We start from the raw sequence: 16,433 nt of genomic DNA on the forward strand, positions 1-16,433 counted from the left end.
CCTGCTGCTCGGAGTTTTATTTTTTTGGATCAGACACATTGCCTTTTTCGAGGCCACATTAGTGATAATTAGTAACTGAAATGGCAACATTTATTGTTGGATAAGTGGCTTGAAAATAGCTGTGTGTGTCTCCGTTTCAGGTGGTCTCATCCAGCTTCCTGTACATCTGAAGCTTTCTGCTGTTTTGCATGCATTTTTTTTCCCGGTTTGTGTTATTTTCATTGCATGAGCATAGCATATAATTAAATGAGTGCCACAGATGGTTTTATATATTGATTTTCACTGAAAGCTGACATGAACAGAAGTGATCGTTTATGTTACATCTCTGCAAACATATGGGTCAGTTACATACAAGAGTGTCCTTTTTTTGGGGAGCTTGTACCACATGACATTTCACAACCTTAACTAACCTTGTTTTGTCATAAAAAAAGGTACAGGAGATATCTTTGTGATGCTATTTCCTGCCAGTTTTTATGCATATTGGTTGCACCACATGATTTTGCAGGTGAGAGAATGTTATAGTATTATACCAGCATTTGTGGTTGACACATGAAGATAAAATAAGTAGTCAGACATATAGAAAAGTCAACAGACCAAGGGCTGCAACTTACTTTGCTTTGTAAATAAATAAATAAGCAAAATTAGGTCTTTGAAGGATCAGCATAATAGTTGTAGACTGCATATTTCCTTATGCAAATTCTAAATACTTGTTTGGATATTTATATTCACGATCACAGAAAATTCTTAACTTCAGGCAGTAAAAGCAATATTCTGTTACAGAATATCTTATTGCATAACTAATATGAATATGGTGGGATTAACCCATGTTTATTAGGAGGTATCCTTTCACCCCTGTGATGCATGTGTATTTCACATGAAACTCAATTTTGTTTTGGTTCGGAGCCACAGGCTTTAGCCTCATAATTTCAGGGTAGCTGAGTCTCTACCATGCCTTTTTACCCCTGAAAGAAAGAAAGAAAGAAAAGAAAAAAAAAACCGTCTTAGGAAACCATTTCCTCTGAAAAGTATCTCCTCAGAACACATGGGGTATCCTTGTGCTCATTTCGTAATGTGAGTTCTATTTAAAGAGCATGCTAATTACAAATCAAGAGCATTCTGTGACAGGAACTGGGATGCGCCATAGTCATTATCGTGATAGATTTGTCATGAAAAAAATAAATAAACGCTTGAACTGTATGACATGTCATTTATCCCACATATGTAAAGGTTATGACAGGAGTGTTTTAATGTATTTTTCTTCTGACTTCAAACATTTATTTCTAGGTCTTTGTCATTTAATTTCCTGTTTTCTTAAAGCTAGGTGATTTAAAAGTGCAAAGACTGACATTTAAAACTATTCTATGAAGTTGCTGTATTTCTAATGGGGACCAAAAATCTGAGACCAATAAGGAAAATGTTGCTATTTTGCAATTTTTCAAATTTTTATTGGAAACTGTTGTATCATCATAATTTGAATAAAAGGTTGAATTGAGCAATTAACATAGGCTAAATCATGCTGGAGAACATGATCATCAGGTTTGACCAACTTCAGCAGAGGTTCGAGTATCCAAATAATTTTGTTCTTCAGTGGAAGCAATAACATATGACTGTATGTACAGAGAGTCACATGATCAATGTCACTAGTGGGACCTACTGTAGAAATAATACAGAATCTGAAATGTTTCTTATTTTTCAAGATTCTAAAACTGTTTATATCCTGGTTTAAATGTTATTTTAAATCCCGATTCAAATTTCTAATTGTGCGCCATTCAGAATTGGGAATGTATTTTACATTCGAGTTACAGTTTTTCTCCATTGGTTTGGCTCATTTTTTGAAACAGAAATGACATTCTCAAAACAACATGGACAAACCTCCAAACCATTTGGCAATTGTTCACAACATAAATGAATTTCTCATTCATTTCATCAAATTGCAGATGTCTAAGTACATGTCTCAATGTCTCAGTACATCTTTGCAAATGATTAAGTACAGGTAGCCTACATTAGAACAATTTCCAAGTGAATAGATCTTGTTGATCTAAACTGATTGTTGATTCTCAGTCTAATGGTTGTTCGCTCCAAAACGTGTCAGCATCATTTCATTGTATAAGTCATCACATGCACAATAGTCTGTTCAATTGTCAAAATTAGTCAAGAACATAATACCATGAATACCATATATATATATATATATATATATATATATATAATATACCATATAATAGTATTGGCCACCGGGCCACAGTGAATGTCCCAGGCCAGCGAGGGGGCAATATAACTATGTGTGCTGCCATATCTGAGAATGGTGTGGCCACTCACATCCCCAGTCTTGGCCCATACAATACACAGAAGCTCCTCATCTTCTTGGACCGCCTTCATTTTGATTTGATCCCTGAAAATGAGAGAGGCCTCGTAGGACCTCACCTACCACAATATGTCATTGTATGGGACAATGTGAATTTCCACCGTGGCCCGCTCATCAGGGCCTTGTTCACTATTCATCCAAGGATGGTCATGGTGTTCCTACCACCTTACTCTCCTTTCCTCAATCCTATTGAGGAGTATTTCTCCGCTTGGAGGTGGAGAGTGTATGAGCATCAGGCTCAAGATCAGAGGTCCCTGCTCCATGCAATGGACGCTGTGTGTGAGGATATTACAGGAGATCAGTGTAGGGGATGGTTGCGACATGCACGCCGTTTCTTCCCTCGTTGCATCGCAAGGGACAATATACGCTGTGATGTGGACAAGAATCTGTGGCCAGACAGACAGCAGCGTGTGGATGGCCAGGAGGGTGAGGACGGTGGCCAGGAGAGGGAGGGTGAGGACAGCGACCAGTGAAGAACTGTTAACTCTTACCCTAAAATCCTTTTTCTTTTTTTCAGTTTTATACACAATTGTATTATGTTAGCTAGACAAAAAACAGTACAGTAACCATTGTCAATGAAGGACTGGGCTAATACTGAAAGGTGGACATGAGGGATATTTCAATGGTCCTCTGCCATAGTGACAAAACATCTAAACATTTTGACTTGCAGTGCTTACACAATGCCAAAGGGACGAAGCATTTTGGGGGCACTGACTGTTTAAATGAGAAGGAAATTTAGTTTTGACACATGAGTGAACTGTTTTGGGAGAGGTATGGGCTTTTGCAAGTGAGCTATAGTGTTGTGCTGAACTGTAAGACTGTTTTGCCAAATGATCTTAGAGTTTTGAGAATGTAATTTCTGTTTCAAGAAATGAGCCAAACCAATGGAGAAAAACTGTAAGTTCCTGAATTTGAATTGAGTTGGCAGAGATGATGTAGTAGAATTACAGTTCACATTTAAATGCTAGGAAGTAGAATTCAAATGAATTGAAATTAAAATAATTAATATAAATATATTTTTTAAATAAGCATATTTTGTCAATACAGTCAATAAAGTTTGATAAGTATATTTGTGAATTAGACACCAGTGAATTAGATAGACAGACAGACAGACAGACAGACAGACAGACAGACAGACAGACAGACAGACAGACAGACAGACAGACAGACAGACAGATAGATAGATAGATAGATAGATAGATAGATAGATAGATAGATAGATAGATAGATAGATAGATAGATAGATAGATAGATAGATAGATAGATAGATAGATAAAATTATGAATTTGTCACAACCCTGCCTAGGTTTTTAATATGGTTTCAAACATTTTGATCCCACTGTCTCTCTTTCTAAACTGCACAAATAATCTGCATTTCAACATACCACGATGTGTCAGAATAAGTAATTATGTGGTTTTAACACCACAGAACATTTACATTTGGTTTAAGGCAAAATAGCAGTATTACATAAATAAAACCATATTTTCTTTGTTACTTTCAGTTACACTCAAACTCAGACGAAGGTGATGGCTCCGTCCAGTATTTACTCTCTGGAGAAGGTGCCGGTTCCATATTCATAATCAACGAGTTAACGGGAGATATTCATGCAAAGAAAAGCCTGGACAGAGAAAAGAAGAGCCATTACGTGCTCCATGCTCGGGCCATCGACCGCTTCACCAACAGAGCCGTGGAACCCGAGTCGGAATTCATCATCAAGGTCCAGGATGTGAATGACAATGCCCCCAAATTCCCAGACGGCCTCTTTTCAGCCTCCGTGCCTGAGATGGCAGACATCGGTGAGCCAACAGTCAGGACCTCCTGGCTCGGGGGGTTGTCTGAGGCTGTGCCTGGGGAACACAAGAACGTTGTGTCAGTAGAGCATAGGTTTTATTAGCTGCCTCGTCAGTTTCAGACCATAGAGTCCATCTGCAGATCGGAGCCTTTCTGGCCTGGACCCGGACAAATCCGGTGGATTTATAGTGGGATTTATTAAAGCTATTGTTTCTTATAGAAAGCCTCTCAAGAGGATACTGCGTATTGTCTGTTGTAGAAAAAGTGATTTCATGAGTAATGTCAAAATCAAACCAGAATCTCACATAAAAGCCTCAAAAGTATGTTCACTCACACATGGGGTGCAAATGTTTTGAAGTGCTTCCAATCTAAAGCAGCATTTGATAAACAAAAACAGCTGTGTTTACATCTTTTACACCCATATCTCAATTTGAAACATCAATGTTTTATAGATCTGTGCTATCCACCCTAATACATGAGTAATCCACATGCAGAGCATGCAATCTGCATCAATGGCAGTGCACATCAACTCTGCAGTAAATGGACTGTCAGGAAAGTGCTAATTGTCCGTAGAGTTCTTCCTTCCTATCCGAATCAATTGGCTGGAATCAAGCCAAAGAGCTGTGAAATTATCATTCCTCACAACCTTTCGGCACAATGTTCCCCCCCGGGCACAGCTATAGGATAAGGGCAAGGTTTATTTCTCACTTTTGACCTTGAGTCACTCTCCACCACCACTTTTTTTGCTCTCATGTTTTTAATGAAATGCATTGAGTCTTTACAAATATTAAACAGACAGAAGGCTATTATATGTGTCTGTTGCAATGACAAAATGATCTGTGCAGTATTCGGACAGAACTGGATGTGGGCGACAATTCAAAACTAAATTATAGTTTCCATACAGAAAATATGTCTTAACATAAAATATAAATATAAATTTCAGATGTTTTAGGGATGTTTCTTATGCACACCTCTCATGTAGAGAGTTGTCGAGAGGCCTGGGAGAAGTTTAGGAAGGCTCAGTACAATGAAGTGGTTTTCAAAATGCCAGTTGTGGTTTATTTTAGAAGCTGCATTTCACAAGGTGCAGTCCACATAAAGTACGATAAAAAAATACAAATAAACTTAATGCAACATATACTGATGCTAAAAACAAAAAGAATAAATGCTGTGAGCAGCAAAACTAAACAATGCCTAGTGGCACATCCACAAAATATCAACATATCTCACCTCAGACATGTTCAAGCGTTTGCACAGTATACCCAGGATGCAACATTCCTCCCAAACATGCTCAGAAAATGGTTTAAATATACAATTTTCCCGCCAAACACTGGTTTGTCACGTGGTGGAACCTTTCACCGCAACACTCATCACTGAATTTCTCAGCAAAACATTGGCACATAAATATAACTAATGTTCAAGAACTCATTTCTGACGTGCAATAATCATTATACAAACATGCATAACATACAACCACAAACTCAAACATTTAACACCTCATAGCACTCATGTCTCTCTCCATCTTGAAAAATGGTACGTTCTGGCTATGCGCACTACCAGAGCCCCCCTCCAAAACACTGGCTCAGACAGGTAAGATCTAACGTGCTATAATATGGAAACTTACACAATAAAGAAATAATTTAAAACAAACAATGGCTCTCTATTATCATTCAAAACATTAACACGTTGAATACTTGATGTTGGTATTGTCCATCCAAATATACATTTTCATACAATACATAATAAACTATTCCTGCAATCAGCACACCAAGGGTGCTTCTCAATATCCCTCCTCATCTCCTTGCTCATCCGTCCTCCATCCTTTCCATCTCAGTTCTCTAATTGCACCGCGAGGATGGAGGAGTGAGGAGGCTTCCAAAGGAAACGAGGATGCACAAATAAGAATTAAGAAGCACCCCAAGTAAATTCAAAATAGCACTAGGCTGGCACTCTAGTGATGATGTCATTAACCTGGTTCATCATCACATCACCAAAGCTGCATTTATTAGATCAAAAATACAGTAAAAAAGTAAAAAACAGTTTACAATTTAAAATAATTCTTGTAATATATTTGCAAATGTAATTTATTCCTATGATGACAAAGCTGAATTTTCAGCACCATTCAGAAATCATTTTAATATGCTGATTTGGTGCTCAAGAAATATATATATATTTATTATCAATGTTGAAAACTGTTGTGCTGCTTAATATTTGTGTAGCCATTCAACACCCATCCCCCTCCTCTCTCTCTCTTTGATGAATAGAAAGTTCAAAAGAACATTTTCTCCCTATTTTTTAAATGTTTCTCAGAATGTTTAAAACATTAATATAAACATTTCAAAATGTAGATAATCTACATAATATATTAGTTTACAACAATATATTAGTGCACAATAAAAGCAAATTGTTGAGCTTAAAATCACACCATGCACATTCATATATTTCTAACTTTAGTTTGTTAGCACCACTGGCATGCCATTTCATAATCATTTTAAATATGTTAATTTAAATATAACTTTATTCTTTGCTAAATAATTAGCTTTTTGCCTATTAGTCAATTTAATTCATTATCCACAGGTCATTATTTGTGCCTTCCCAAATAAGATATTTGGTTTCGGGTACATGACAAACACCACGAGTGAGCTTGCAAGCTATCTGACTCCACTCACCAATCTGTGATGAAGTAATCACTAGCAGCATTCATAGAGCCATATAAGTCAGTTGAGGGTCTCTGGCCTTTCAAGAGGGGCTCTTCTCTCTTTTGTGTTTGTGTTCTTTCTTCTTTCTAAACCAAGAATGTGTCTCAGGCTAGAACAGCGTTATCACCACCATCAAAGCCCCACACACTTTATAATAGCATTAGATGCTTTAAGGCTTGGAGAAGAGAGGCTCATGACAGGTGAATTCAACCTGGTACAGGTCAAGGAGGCATGAGATGAATCACTTGAATTAGCAAGCGGCATTTGAGTACTGCATCTGCCTCTGTTGGAGCATGCTTGTGGCATGCATTAATGAGAATGAATGCAAATCTGAGCATGTGAATAATTTTAGCAGTTTAATTTGGACATATTTTTTATGTCCACACAGGAACATCAGTGTTCCAAATCACTGCCACAGACGCCGATGATCCCACCTATGGAAACAGTGCCAAGATCGTCTACAGCATTCTCCAAGGGCAGCCTTTCTTCACCGTTGACCCCAAAACCGGTACACAAAGACCTCACTTTCTCAGAAAAACCTGTTTTATGGATGCTTTGAGATGCCTTCGATTGTAGAAGGCTCCACTTGAATATTTTCTGATTGTTGCTGCAAGCTTGTGCAAAGTCACCAGCAGATGAGTCATTCCACAATAATAGGCTGTAGGAAACACAGATACAGTTTCTCTGTAAAACTGCTTTCAGGCTCACAAAGGAACTCCTAATTTATTGCGCTACCCTATGTGGATAATAATTGATGGGTTCTCATATTGTTGAGGGGCTGTCATACATGTTGCTTCAACCTTTGATGTAAAAACAGCAAAAAGCCTCCAAGAGTGAGGGAAAACCCATCCTGACCAGTACCAGAATGCATCTTTTGTTGCAGCGACGTCAGTCGAGCATTAAAATAATATATTTGGATTTGTATGCTCTTCCGAATGACACTCAGACTCAGGCACACACATTGAAATTCTGTTAAATAATGCGGGAAATGTGGGAAATATCACTCTCGGTTGTCTCTTAGAAATAAATCAATAAACCTACATTGAGGGCGATGAATATGGATGGTTTTCTTCTGAGACTTACATGGTACACTCAATTACTCTTGCAAAGCCTGGGTGGATAAACAAATCATTTTCATAATATTATCAACACATGATTGAAACATCGAGAGTGCGGCACCATGTGACCCAGACTACAATGTTTTGTGGTGGCAAAAAATGCCCGAACCGTGGCCTACTTGTTATGATGTACCACTCGCCTACAGTGTATATCCTAATTTAATGTTTCCCTTGCTCCCTCCTTTTTTCATTCTGTGCTTAGTAGCCATTTGGTTCAATTTCCGCAGTGGTGGTGTTTGTTTATGTCAAGTTGAATGTGCCTGGAGGGTGTTTGTCCCAGTTTGAAAGCGCCAACCAGCAGAGTGTTTATCCCATGATAGAGCCTATTTGATGCAGGATAAATTTGCTTGGCTTATATGCGTTCGAGTGTGCCAGGGTAGTGGTGCAAATGCTCGTATGGCTATATTAGCAGTGTACAAGGTAAAATGATGAGTAGCATCTGTTCCAGCTGTTATTGTGTGCGTAGTTCTTCAGCACCGCCTTGTCAGCAACAGCATGAGCTGCTGACCCAAGGGACTCAGCTTAGTACCAATACATACTTCTATCCCTCAGATATCCGCCACAGAACCACGCCAATTTACACAGAATTGCTTCATGGGTACTCCACTATGCATTTATTTATTATGTGTAATTGCTCATTCAGTCTCCCTCCCACTGGGACCCATGGGATGGTTGCCGTCCTCCACTGAAGCAGGATCTCTGATGGTGGTTTGTTTTTTTAGTGTTGTCTTTGGTGCTAGAACTACGATATTGGATGGACTGTAATCCTGCCGCGGTCACTCTTTCAACTCTATTCTCATCACTAATCCTCTGTTTGTGGCTATTATGAAGGTTTTGATGGGATTAAGAGGCCATATGATAATGTTCACATTGGGGGTTATATCATAGGGTGTTGGTTTAACGTTGCACTCTTGCAAATCAGTGTTGCATGCTTTGTTTTGGCAGGACGGGCCTGTACCCTTAGCACTGAGAGCAGTGTGTGTTTGAATTGCGCTCAAATCCAATACTCCAGGTCTAGAGAGACACTTTTGCTCTAGGAAAGGGATAAAGCACTGATGGAGGCTCACCTCTTTCTGCTCTGAGCATCACCACCATAAAACTTATCACGTTTTGAGTTTATTCGTAGATCTATAAGGGTGACAAGTATTAAACATAAAAGCTAAAAAAACTGTATAAATAATATAAATTATTTTCCCCACTGTATATACAGTGGGTAAAATAATTATTTGATCCCCTGCTGATTTTGTAAGTTTGCCCACTTACAAAGAAATGAAGGGTCAATCATTTTTATGGTAGGTTTATTTTAACGGATAGAGACAGAATATCAACCAAAAAATCCAGAAAAAACATATTATATATTGGTTATAAATTTATTTGCATTTCAGTGAGTGAAATAAGTATTTGATCCCCAAACAAAACATTATTTAGTACTTGGTGGAGAAACCCTTGTTGGTAAGCAAGTTTCTTGTAGTTGGTCACCAGGTTTGCACACATCTCAGGAGGGATTTTGGTCCATTCCTCTTTAAAGATGCTATCTAAATCCTTAAGGTTTCTTGGCTTTGCAACTCGAAATTTCAGCTCCCTCCACAGATTTTCTATAGGATCAAGATCTGGAGACTGGCTAGGCCACTCCAAGACCTTAATGTGCTTCTTCTTGAGCCACTCCTTTGTTGCCTTGGCAGTATGTTTTGGGTCATTGTCATACTGGAAGACCCATCAACGACCCATCTTCAGTTTTCTGGCTAAGGGAAGGAGGTTCTCGTCCAAGATTTTACAGTACATGGTCCCGTCCATTAACCCCTCAATACGGTGAAGTCGTCCTGTACCCTTAGCAGAGAAACAGCCCCAGAGCTTAATGTTTCCACCTCCGTGCTTGACTGTAGAGATGGTGTTCTTGGGGTCATAGTCAGCATTTCTCTTCCTCCAAACATGACGAGTTGAGTTGATGCCAAAAAGCTCAATTTTGGTCTCATCTGACCACAGCACTTCCTCCCAAGCCTTCTCTGAATCATCAGATGTTCATTGGCAAACTTCAGTCAGGCTTCTATATGTGCCGTCTTGAGAATGGGGACTTTGCGGGTGCTGCAGGATTTCAATCCGTTGCAGCGTAGTGTGTTACCAGTTGTTTGCTTGGTGACTGTGGTCCCTACTGCCTTGAGATCATTAACAAGCTCTTCCTGTGTAGTTCTGAGCTGATCCCTCACTTTTCTCATTATCATCCTTACCCCATGAGGTGAGATCTTGCATGGAGCTCCAGGCCGAGGGCGATTGATGGTTATTTTGTACTTCTTCCATTTGTTGTCAGTGTTGTCAAAAGGGCCGGTATTTCAGTACCAGGTCGATACTTACATTTTAAAACTTAACAATGCCTTTTTGCAGTTTCAAATGCTCCCATGCAAATTTCTGTGAGCGCTCTGTTAAAATTATCAAATGTTTCTGTTTACAATGTGTTTTTTCAGCATTGAGCCTTGTAGCCGATCACAGACGTGTTTGTGGAGTGTGTTGAATGTAAGTCCGAATCCACTCAATAGAGTTCAACAGTCGGGGTCCAGAAGTAAAAACTATATTAATTTTGTCCATTTGGAATTTTTTTTTTAACAATAACTTTGAAATGTTTAAAGACAGACCTACTGTGTGTTCAGAGGTTGTTAATCGATGGTATGTGCTTTTGTTGAAGCCATCTATTGGCATTATTTCAACTTATTTTAAGAATAATCGTGTTCACCCATGGAATTTGTTGTGAGTGGAATTTTTGGTGAAAAACTAGACATTCGAAAAATTCCACCAACCAACAAGTCACAACAGATTTGCAGGCTGCAGGGTTGCTCTTTCTATACTCTTAAAATACCTAAATATTTGTACATATTTAAGTGTTTTGGTTTGGTATATATTTAAAAAAATCAGTGTCTGTACATAACTTTGCACCCTTTTTGTATTTAACCCATTCATAATTTGAATACAACCAAACTATGAGTTTAGTTTACAACTAAGCACATGAGCTCTGATTCTTTATCTCTGTCATCCTTGATTTCACACTTTTTTACTGCGCTATATCCATTTGGCTGCTATATTCACTGTGTTCTGTATGTAAAATTACAGTAGTGTTACATGGTCATTGAGAAAATATGATTCTTATGTGCACAGACTTACCAGATTACTAAGTGCATTGTTGGTTATACAGTGTTTACTTTCTTTTTAAAGGTACAATCTGTATTTTTTTCGCTGCCAGAGGTTACATTTTCAAAACAATAACGAAGACGAAGCTTGATGACGCTATGAAGGAGAGTGGAACAATGGGAGATGTCGTTTTCATCATCCAGAGATGTATGGAATTCACAAAACACATAAATTATATATCAGCTAATAAATTAGTTTTTGTATTAGGCTACCTGTATGTTTGATCACACGATTTTATGTCATCGTAGTGAATTAGCTGCAAGGAACATAAAAATGTAATACTAATAAACGTCACTAATATGTGACTATTTGTCAAATGATTTAGTGGGTAAATGCGCAGTTTTACACGTTTAAAACAATCGGTCTAAAAGTACATTTGAACAAACCCACAGTATTTGCAAGTAATTGCTAAATATTTTTGTGCAACACATACTGTATTTAATTTCACTGCCATAGACTCTACAGATGAAGTCCAAGCTTGTTGCGAAGCTCTCTCCATCTCGAAAACGCCACGCCGATATTGATCCTTGTTTTATTTCTCCGTTTGTCCCAAAGCCTGCTTGCCTCAGTTGATTTAATGATAGTAAATATAAATAACATATTAATCCTATTATAGTATTTACTGAATTTCTGTACTCGCCTGTTATGAGGGTGGAGGTAGAACCCAATCGCAGACAGTATGCACTACACAAAAGGTTTATTGGGACAAAAACAGAAAACAAAACCCACGAGGGGGCAAAACAAGACAGAATAGACTATTTAGACTGACAACACTAGACTTAGACTCAGACAATAAACTAGACAATAAAGACAGGATCAAACTCTTCTTACTAGACAAGACTTTCAACAGGTAACTCACGGTAGGTATCATACAATAAATGACAATGAACCAGCACAGGACAGCAAACACAAGGGGATTAAATAGGGAGCAAATGATTAACACAACAGGTGACACAGATTGAATAATAAAGACAAAACGAGGATAACAAAGGGGCGGGGCAAGAGAACGAGACAACACAAGCACATGGCCCAGCAAAAGGCCATGTGTTTGCACATAAAACACGGGTCTGTCATGATTCTGCCTCAAGACTAAAGAAAATCAAGGACACGAGTGCAGAATCATGACACTCACCGATCAATAATAGTGAACCATGAAGACTGAACGACCAGAGATGGGAAGTAACAAAGTACAAATACTATACTGTACTCAAGTATAGTATTTTTACAGTACTTTACTTTTTTTTTTTTTTTTTTGCCGACTTTATACTTTTACTCCTTACATTTTAGCATGAATATTGGTACTTAGTTACTACTCCTTACATTTTACAAAATTGGCTCGTTACTTTAGTTTCAAATAATTTCAGTGGAGTTAGCGTTATTATTTTTTTGCGTCATCAGCCCTTCGCAGGGAGTTTGATTGGCAGGCGATCTGACCAATCATAATCATTTTGTCCGACTAAGCAGTCAGGAGAGTTAGTAGATTAACATAGAGAGCCTAAGTCCCTCCCCTTCCGGTGGACCACCATGGGACCTTATTTCGGAAAAATATTGTATGGTAGTCAATGGCGAGAGACAACAAATATTTTGATCTCGCTTGAATTTTGCCCTGAATTACACATATGATGTTTGTCAATTTAAAAGATAAATTTTAAAGTCAAGAAAGTCGCAGTTTGATGTAAAACTGTTGAGGTATAAGACTGTGAAAATACGTAATTACAAAGACTACAAACCCAAAAGGCGCACATGTGATGTCATACCTTTTCTCTTAATGAATGAAGCTAACTTTACTGAAGCTAACGTCTGTCATTTTTTCTATAGTCTTACGTTATAATCATAACGTTACGCCGTCATGCCTGAGTGTTTTGTACCAGACTGCACACATACGATGCATGTTGGTGACGTACATAGTGCGAGACGAGAGATGTAGTTCATTGAGCGATTTTCACATAAAACTAAATGTTACTCTTCTGTTTTATGACAAACTGCGACTTTCTTGACTTTCATAATTTTCTTTTAAATTGACAAACATCATACGTGTAATTCAGGGCACAGTTCAGACGGAATAAAAAGATAAGTTGTCTCTAGCCATTGACTACCATATATATTTTTTTCCGAAATAAGGTCCCATGAGCCAGAAGCGGAGGGGAGGGACTTAGGCTCTCTATTGGAGGATTTAAACTTGAAAAACGAAGTGTACCGACGTCTTTTCGCGTAAAAATAACATTCCTTCTTATGTTCATTCATGTTTATTTGATGTTATAAATTAACTAGAAGGTAGATATGGTTCACGAGCAGCTTTAACTGAGGCTCTACAGAGATCTTTTACGACACATTAAAGAGCCACAAAACGGTATTTATTGTTTAAATTTCTTTAAAAAATTGATAAATTTGAAAGGTGAGAATTTGTTTCATATAAAAAAATAATCTGGTCTGTCCTGTCTGTCATGCGCCTTTTCAGTCTCCTCTCTGCTCTGCAATGTATTTTTCACTGCGTGAGAACATGGTGTAGCATGAGAGCGGCGTCGCTTGTCGGACATAGCAACAGTAACTAAAGGGAACGGAAGGGAATGGTTTGGGACCATTCTGACGACTCGACAGATTCGGCGGCATTCATTCGCGGAAAAATCATTACATAGCCTATATGTAGATTCCTTTAAATATTAAGGGGAAGGAAGATTAAAAAAGAGAAACTGGATCTGTGAATTCTCACAGAATCACAATTGAATTCACAATTGAATTCATATCTTACTACTCAGTCAGAATCTCATTAACCTAGTCCCCGTCTCTGTCGCATTAATCATATAGGCTATGTGATGTTTTAGGCCTATTGGCAGACATCCATTTAAAATGTAAGCAATGGCATATAAAGAACCTTTTTTCCATATCCACTTAAGTTTCTCAGCTTGCACTCTAGTAACATTTGTGTGGTCCAGGTAGCTTTGCAAAAAAAATGGTTGTCATTCGCAAGGCTACTTTTACTTTTATACTTCAAGTAAATTTCCAAGCCTGTACTTTGTTACTTTTACTTGAGTAAAGAAGTTAAATCAGTACTTCTACTTTTACCAAAGTATTTTTTAACACAAGTATCTGTACTTCTTCTTGAGTACGGGAAGTGAGTACTTTTGCCATCTCTGTGAAAGACACAACAGCGGCGTGCAAGGTATTGCATCATAGTTATGCAACCTATACATAGATAGCGGCCCATTGATATTGCCAGTAATGAGGCATCTTTGTATTATATCTATGGTTTCTATAAGCAGAAACCGAGGATAGTGCAGATATTACGTCATTGATATACGACAATGACAAGGGACAAGCCATTATTTAAAACTCTAATTTCACTGGATTTACAAATCCTTGGAAACTTTTGGGATAATGTAAGTACATAACTGCATGAAATATATCACACTGTGCAAGTGTTTTTTATATATATATATATATATATATATTTATTTATTTTTTTTTTTTCTTACAAAAATCTTACATATTGTACCTTTAAGTCATGTTAATAATAACTATTTTTTTGTTTGTGAAAAATACTATAATAGGATTAATATGTTATTTATATTTACTAAAGAATTAAAGAGTGTGAAATCATATGTATCGGTCATCGGCCACAAAGCTTTCTAAGATATCGGCATCGACCATCAAAAAATCCATATCAGTCAACCACCACTTCCAGCACTTTTTTATGGTCTGTATTTGGTAATGTTTAATGTTCAAATTAAATGTTCACGCATCAACACAAAAGCACCAGCATGAACACCCTACATCCACTGCAGCACTTTTATATAAAATGTATACAAACATTTTAAGTATATTAATTCAGTGCCATTTTTAGTGCTTTGAAGTTAAAATGTATTTTTCAGTATAATAGTATAACATTATTAGAGGTTATTTTTTGCTTATTCAATTATTTTCTGTTCTAGTCTATTCTTGTAAAATTTCTATATTTGTAGTATAATGTGGTGTGGTATGGTATAGTACAGATTGGTGTAGTATTGTATAATATAATAGTATGATGTACAATAGTGTATACAGTATGGTAAAGTGTAGTATTGTACTGTATATTTTGATATAGTAGAGAATTCTTTATTTGTTTTTCTTTTAACTGTAGAAGCTACTGTTTCCACCCTTTCATTTCTATATAAACTACAATAACTTGCATCACTGTGTCTAATCCTCTTTAGCTGATTATTACCTTTGTGTAGAAGTTAGATTGCCCCATTTGCCGGTGGGTGATGCTTAACCTGCGTGATGTTTCACACTTTCACTATAAGAAGTGCTGACTATCTGTTGTTCCATATAGGAAATCAAACTCCCGAGTACATAGAGCTGGGCTTACCCAGTTCTGCATCAGTGTCTGGTCCTGTTTGCGTTATTTACTTTCTGTCTCTGCTTTGTGGCTACTAGCTGAATACTAAGAGCCTGTTTAACATGAACATTTTGCTTTTTCCGTTGTGTTGTCTGCTGAAATCCCCTGTCCTGGCAGGTGGTGTCTGCTCTCAATGGGCTGGATGCAATCTCTATGACATTCTCTGGGGCTGAACACTGGCGTGTGTTTATTTGTTCTGGCGGATTGAGGTATCTGTTTGCATATTTTTTCTCACTCCCACTGGTCGTGTCCATTTAAAAAGGGAACTGCATGTTCGAATATATAAACTGTCCGTCTCACACTTTCACACATAATATAAAATATAAATTCCCAACTTGTCATTGCCTCACAGGTCCTCCTTATATGTTAGCTCCTTGATAAAATTTTGGGCTTGCTTATGAATGTATTGTGTTGTGTTTTGTGTTGTGTTGTGTTGTGTGTGCATGTATTCGGGCATTCGGTATATGTATAGTGCTTCTCACAATACATATCATTTCAAAGCAGCTTTACAGAAAAAGTAATGTTTCTACGTTACAATTTAGAGTGATCCATTATCAGTGGTGACTGTGTCAAAGTACTGTCCATATGGACAGTTCTAAGATAATTCAAATCATGCAGTTAGTTATTATCATGTATTCATAATGGAGAAACAATGATCTCATTAAACCAATTATTACAAGTTGGGATCATAATGATTACGATTAGGGTTTGAAATTAACACCCACCAACCAGCCAAATGTAGGTGAAAATCCACTGTGGTGGGTAATGCATACCAACACACTAGCCAATTTGGATTATGTTCTGTCACTTTGCATGGCATCGCTATCAGACCCCTTCCGCTTAAAGGAGCCTCAAACATTAGCAAAACAACGAGTAAACAATGAGGGTTGCACTCTGAGTGAAACGCT

The 16,433-nt window shown here is 37.6% G+C and overlaps 1 protein-coding gene across 3 annotated transcripts in view; it reads left to right on the top strand.

Annotated features, from left to right (window-relative positions):
* Positions 1 to 16,433, top strand: part of LOC307161999 (cadherin-18-like) — a 57,324-nt gene that overhangs the window by 20,639 nt on the left and 20,252 nt on the right. For 2 of the 3 annotated variants that reach the window (XM_079877033.1, XM_079877034.1), the window contains exons 3-4: positions 3,867 to 4,161; positions 7,244 to 7,363. In XM_079877033.1, coding sequence (XP_079733159.1) covers positions 3,867 to 4,161; positions 7,244 to 7,363 — 415 coding nt within the window. The remainder of the gene's footprint in view (positions 1 to 3,866; positions 4,162 to 7,243; positions 7,364 to 16,433) is intronic. The other variant, XM_079877035.1, reaches the window with a different exon arrangement.

This window comes from Squalius cephalus (genome assembly GCF_949319135.1).
Source record: "Squalius cephalus genome assembly, chromosome: 7".
Classification (NCBI taxonomy): Eukaryota; Metazoa; Chordata; class Actinopteri; order Cypriniformes; family Leuciscidae; genus Squalius; species Squalius cephalus.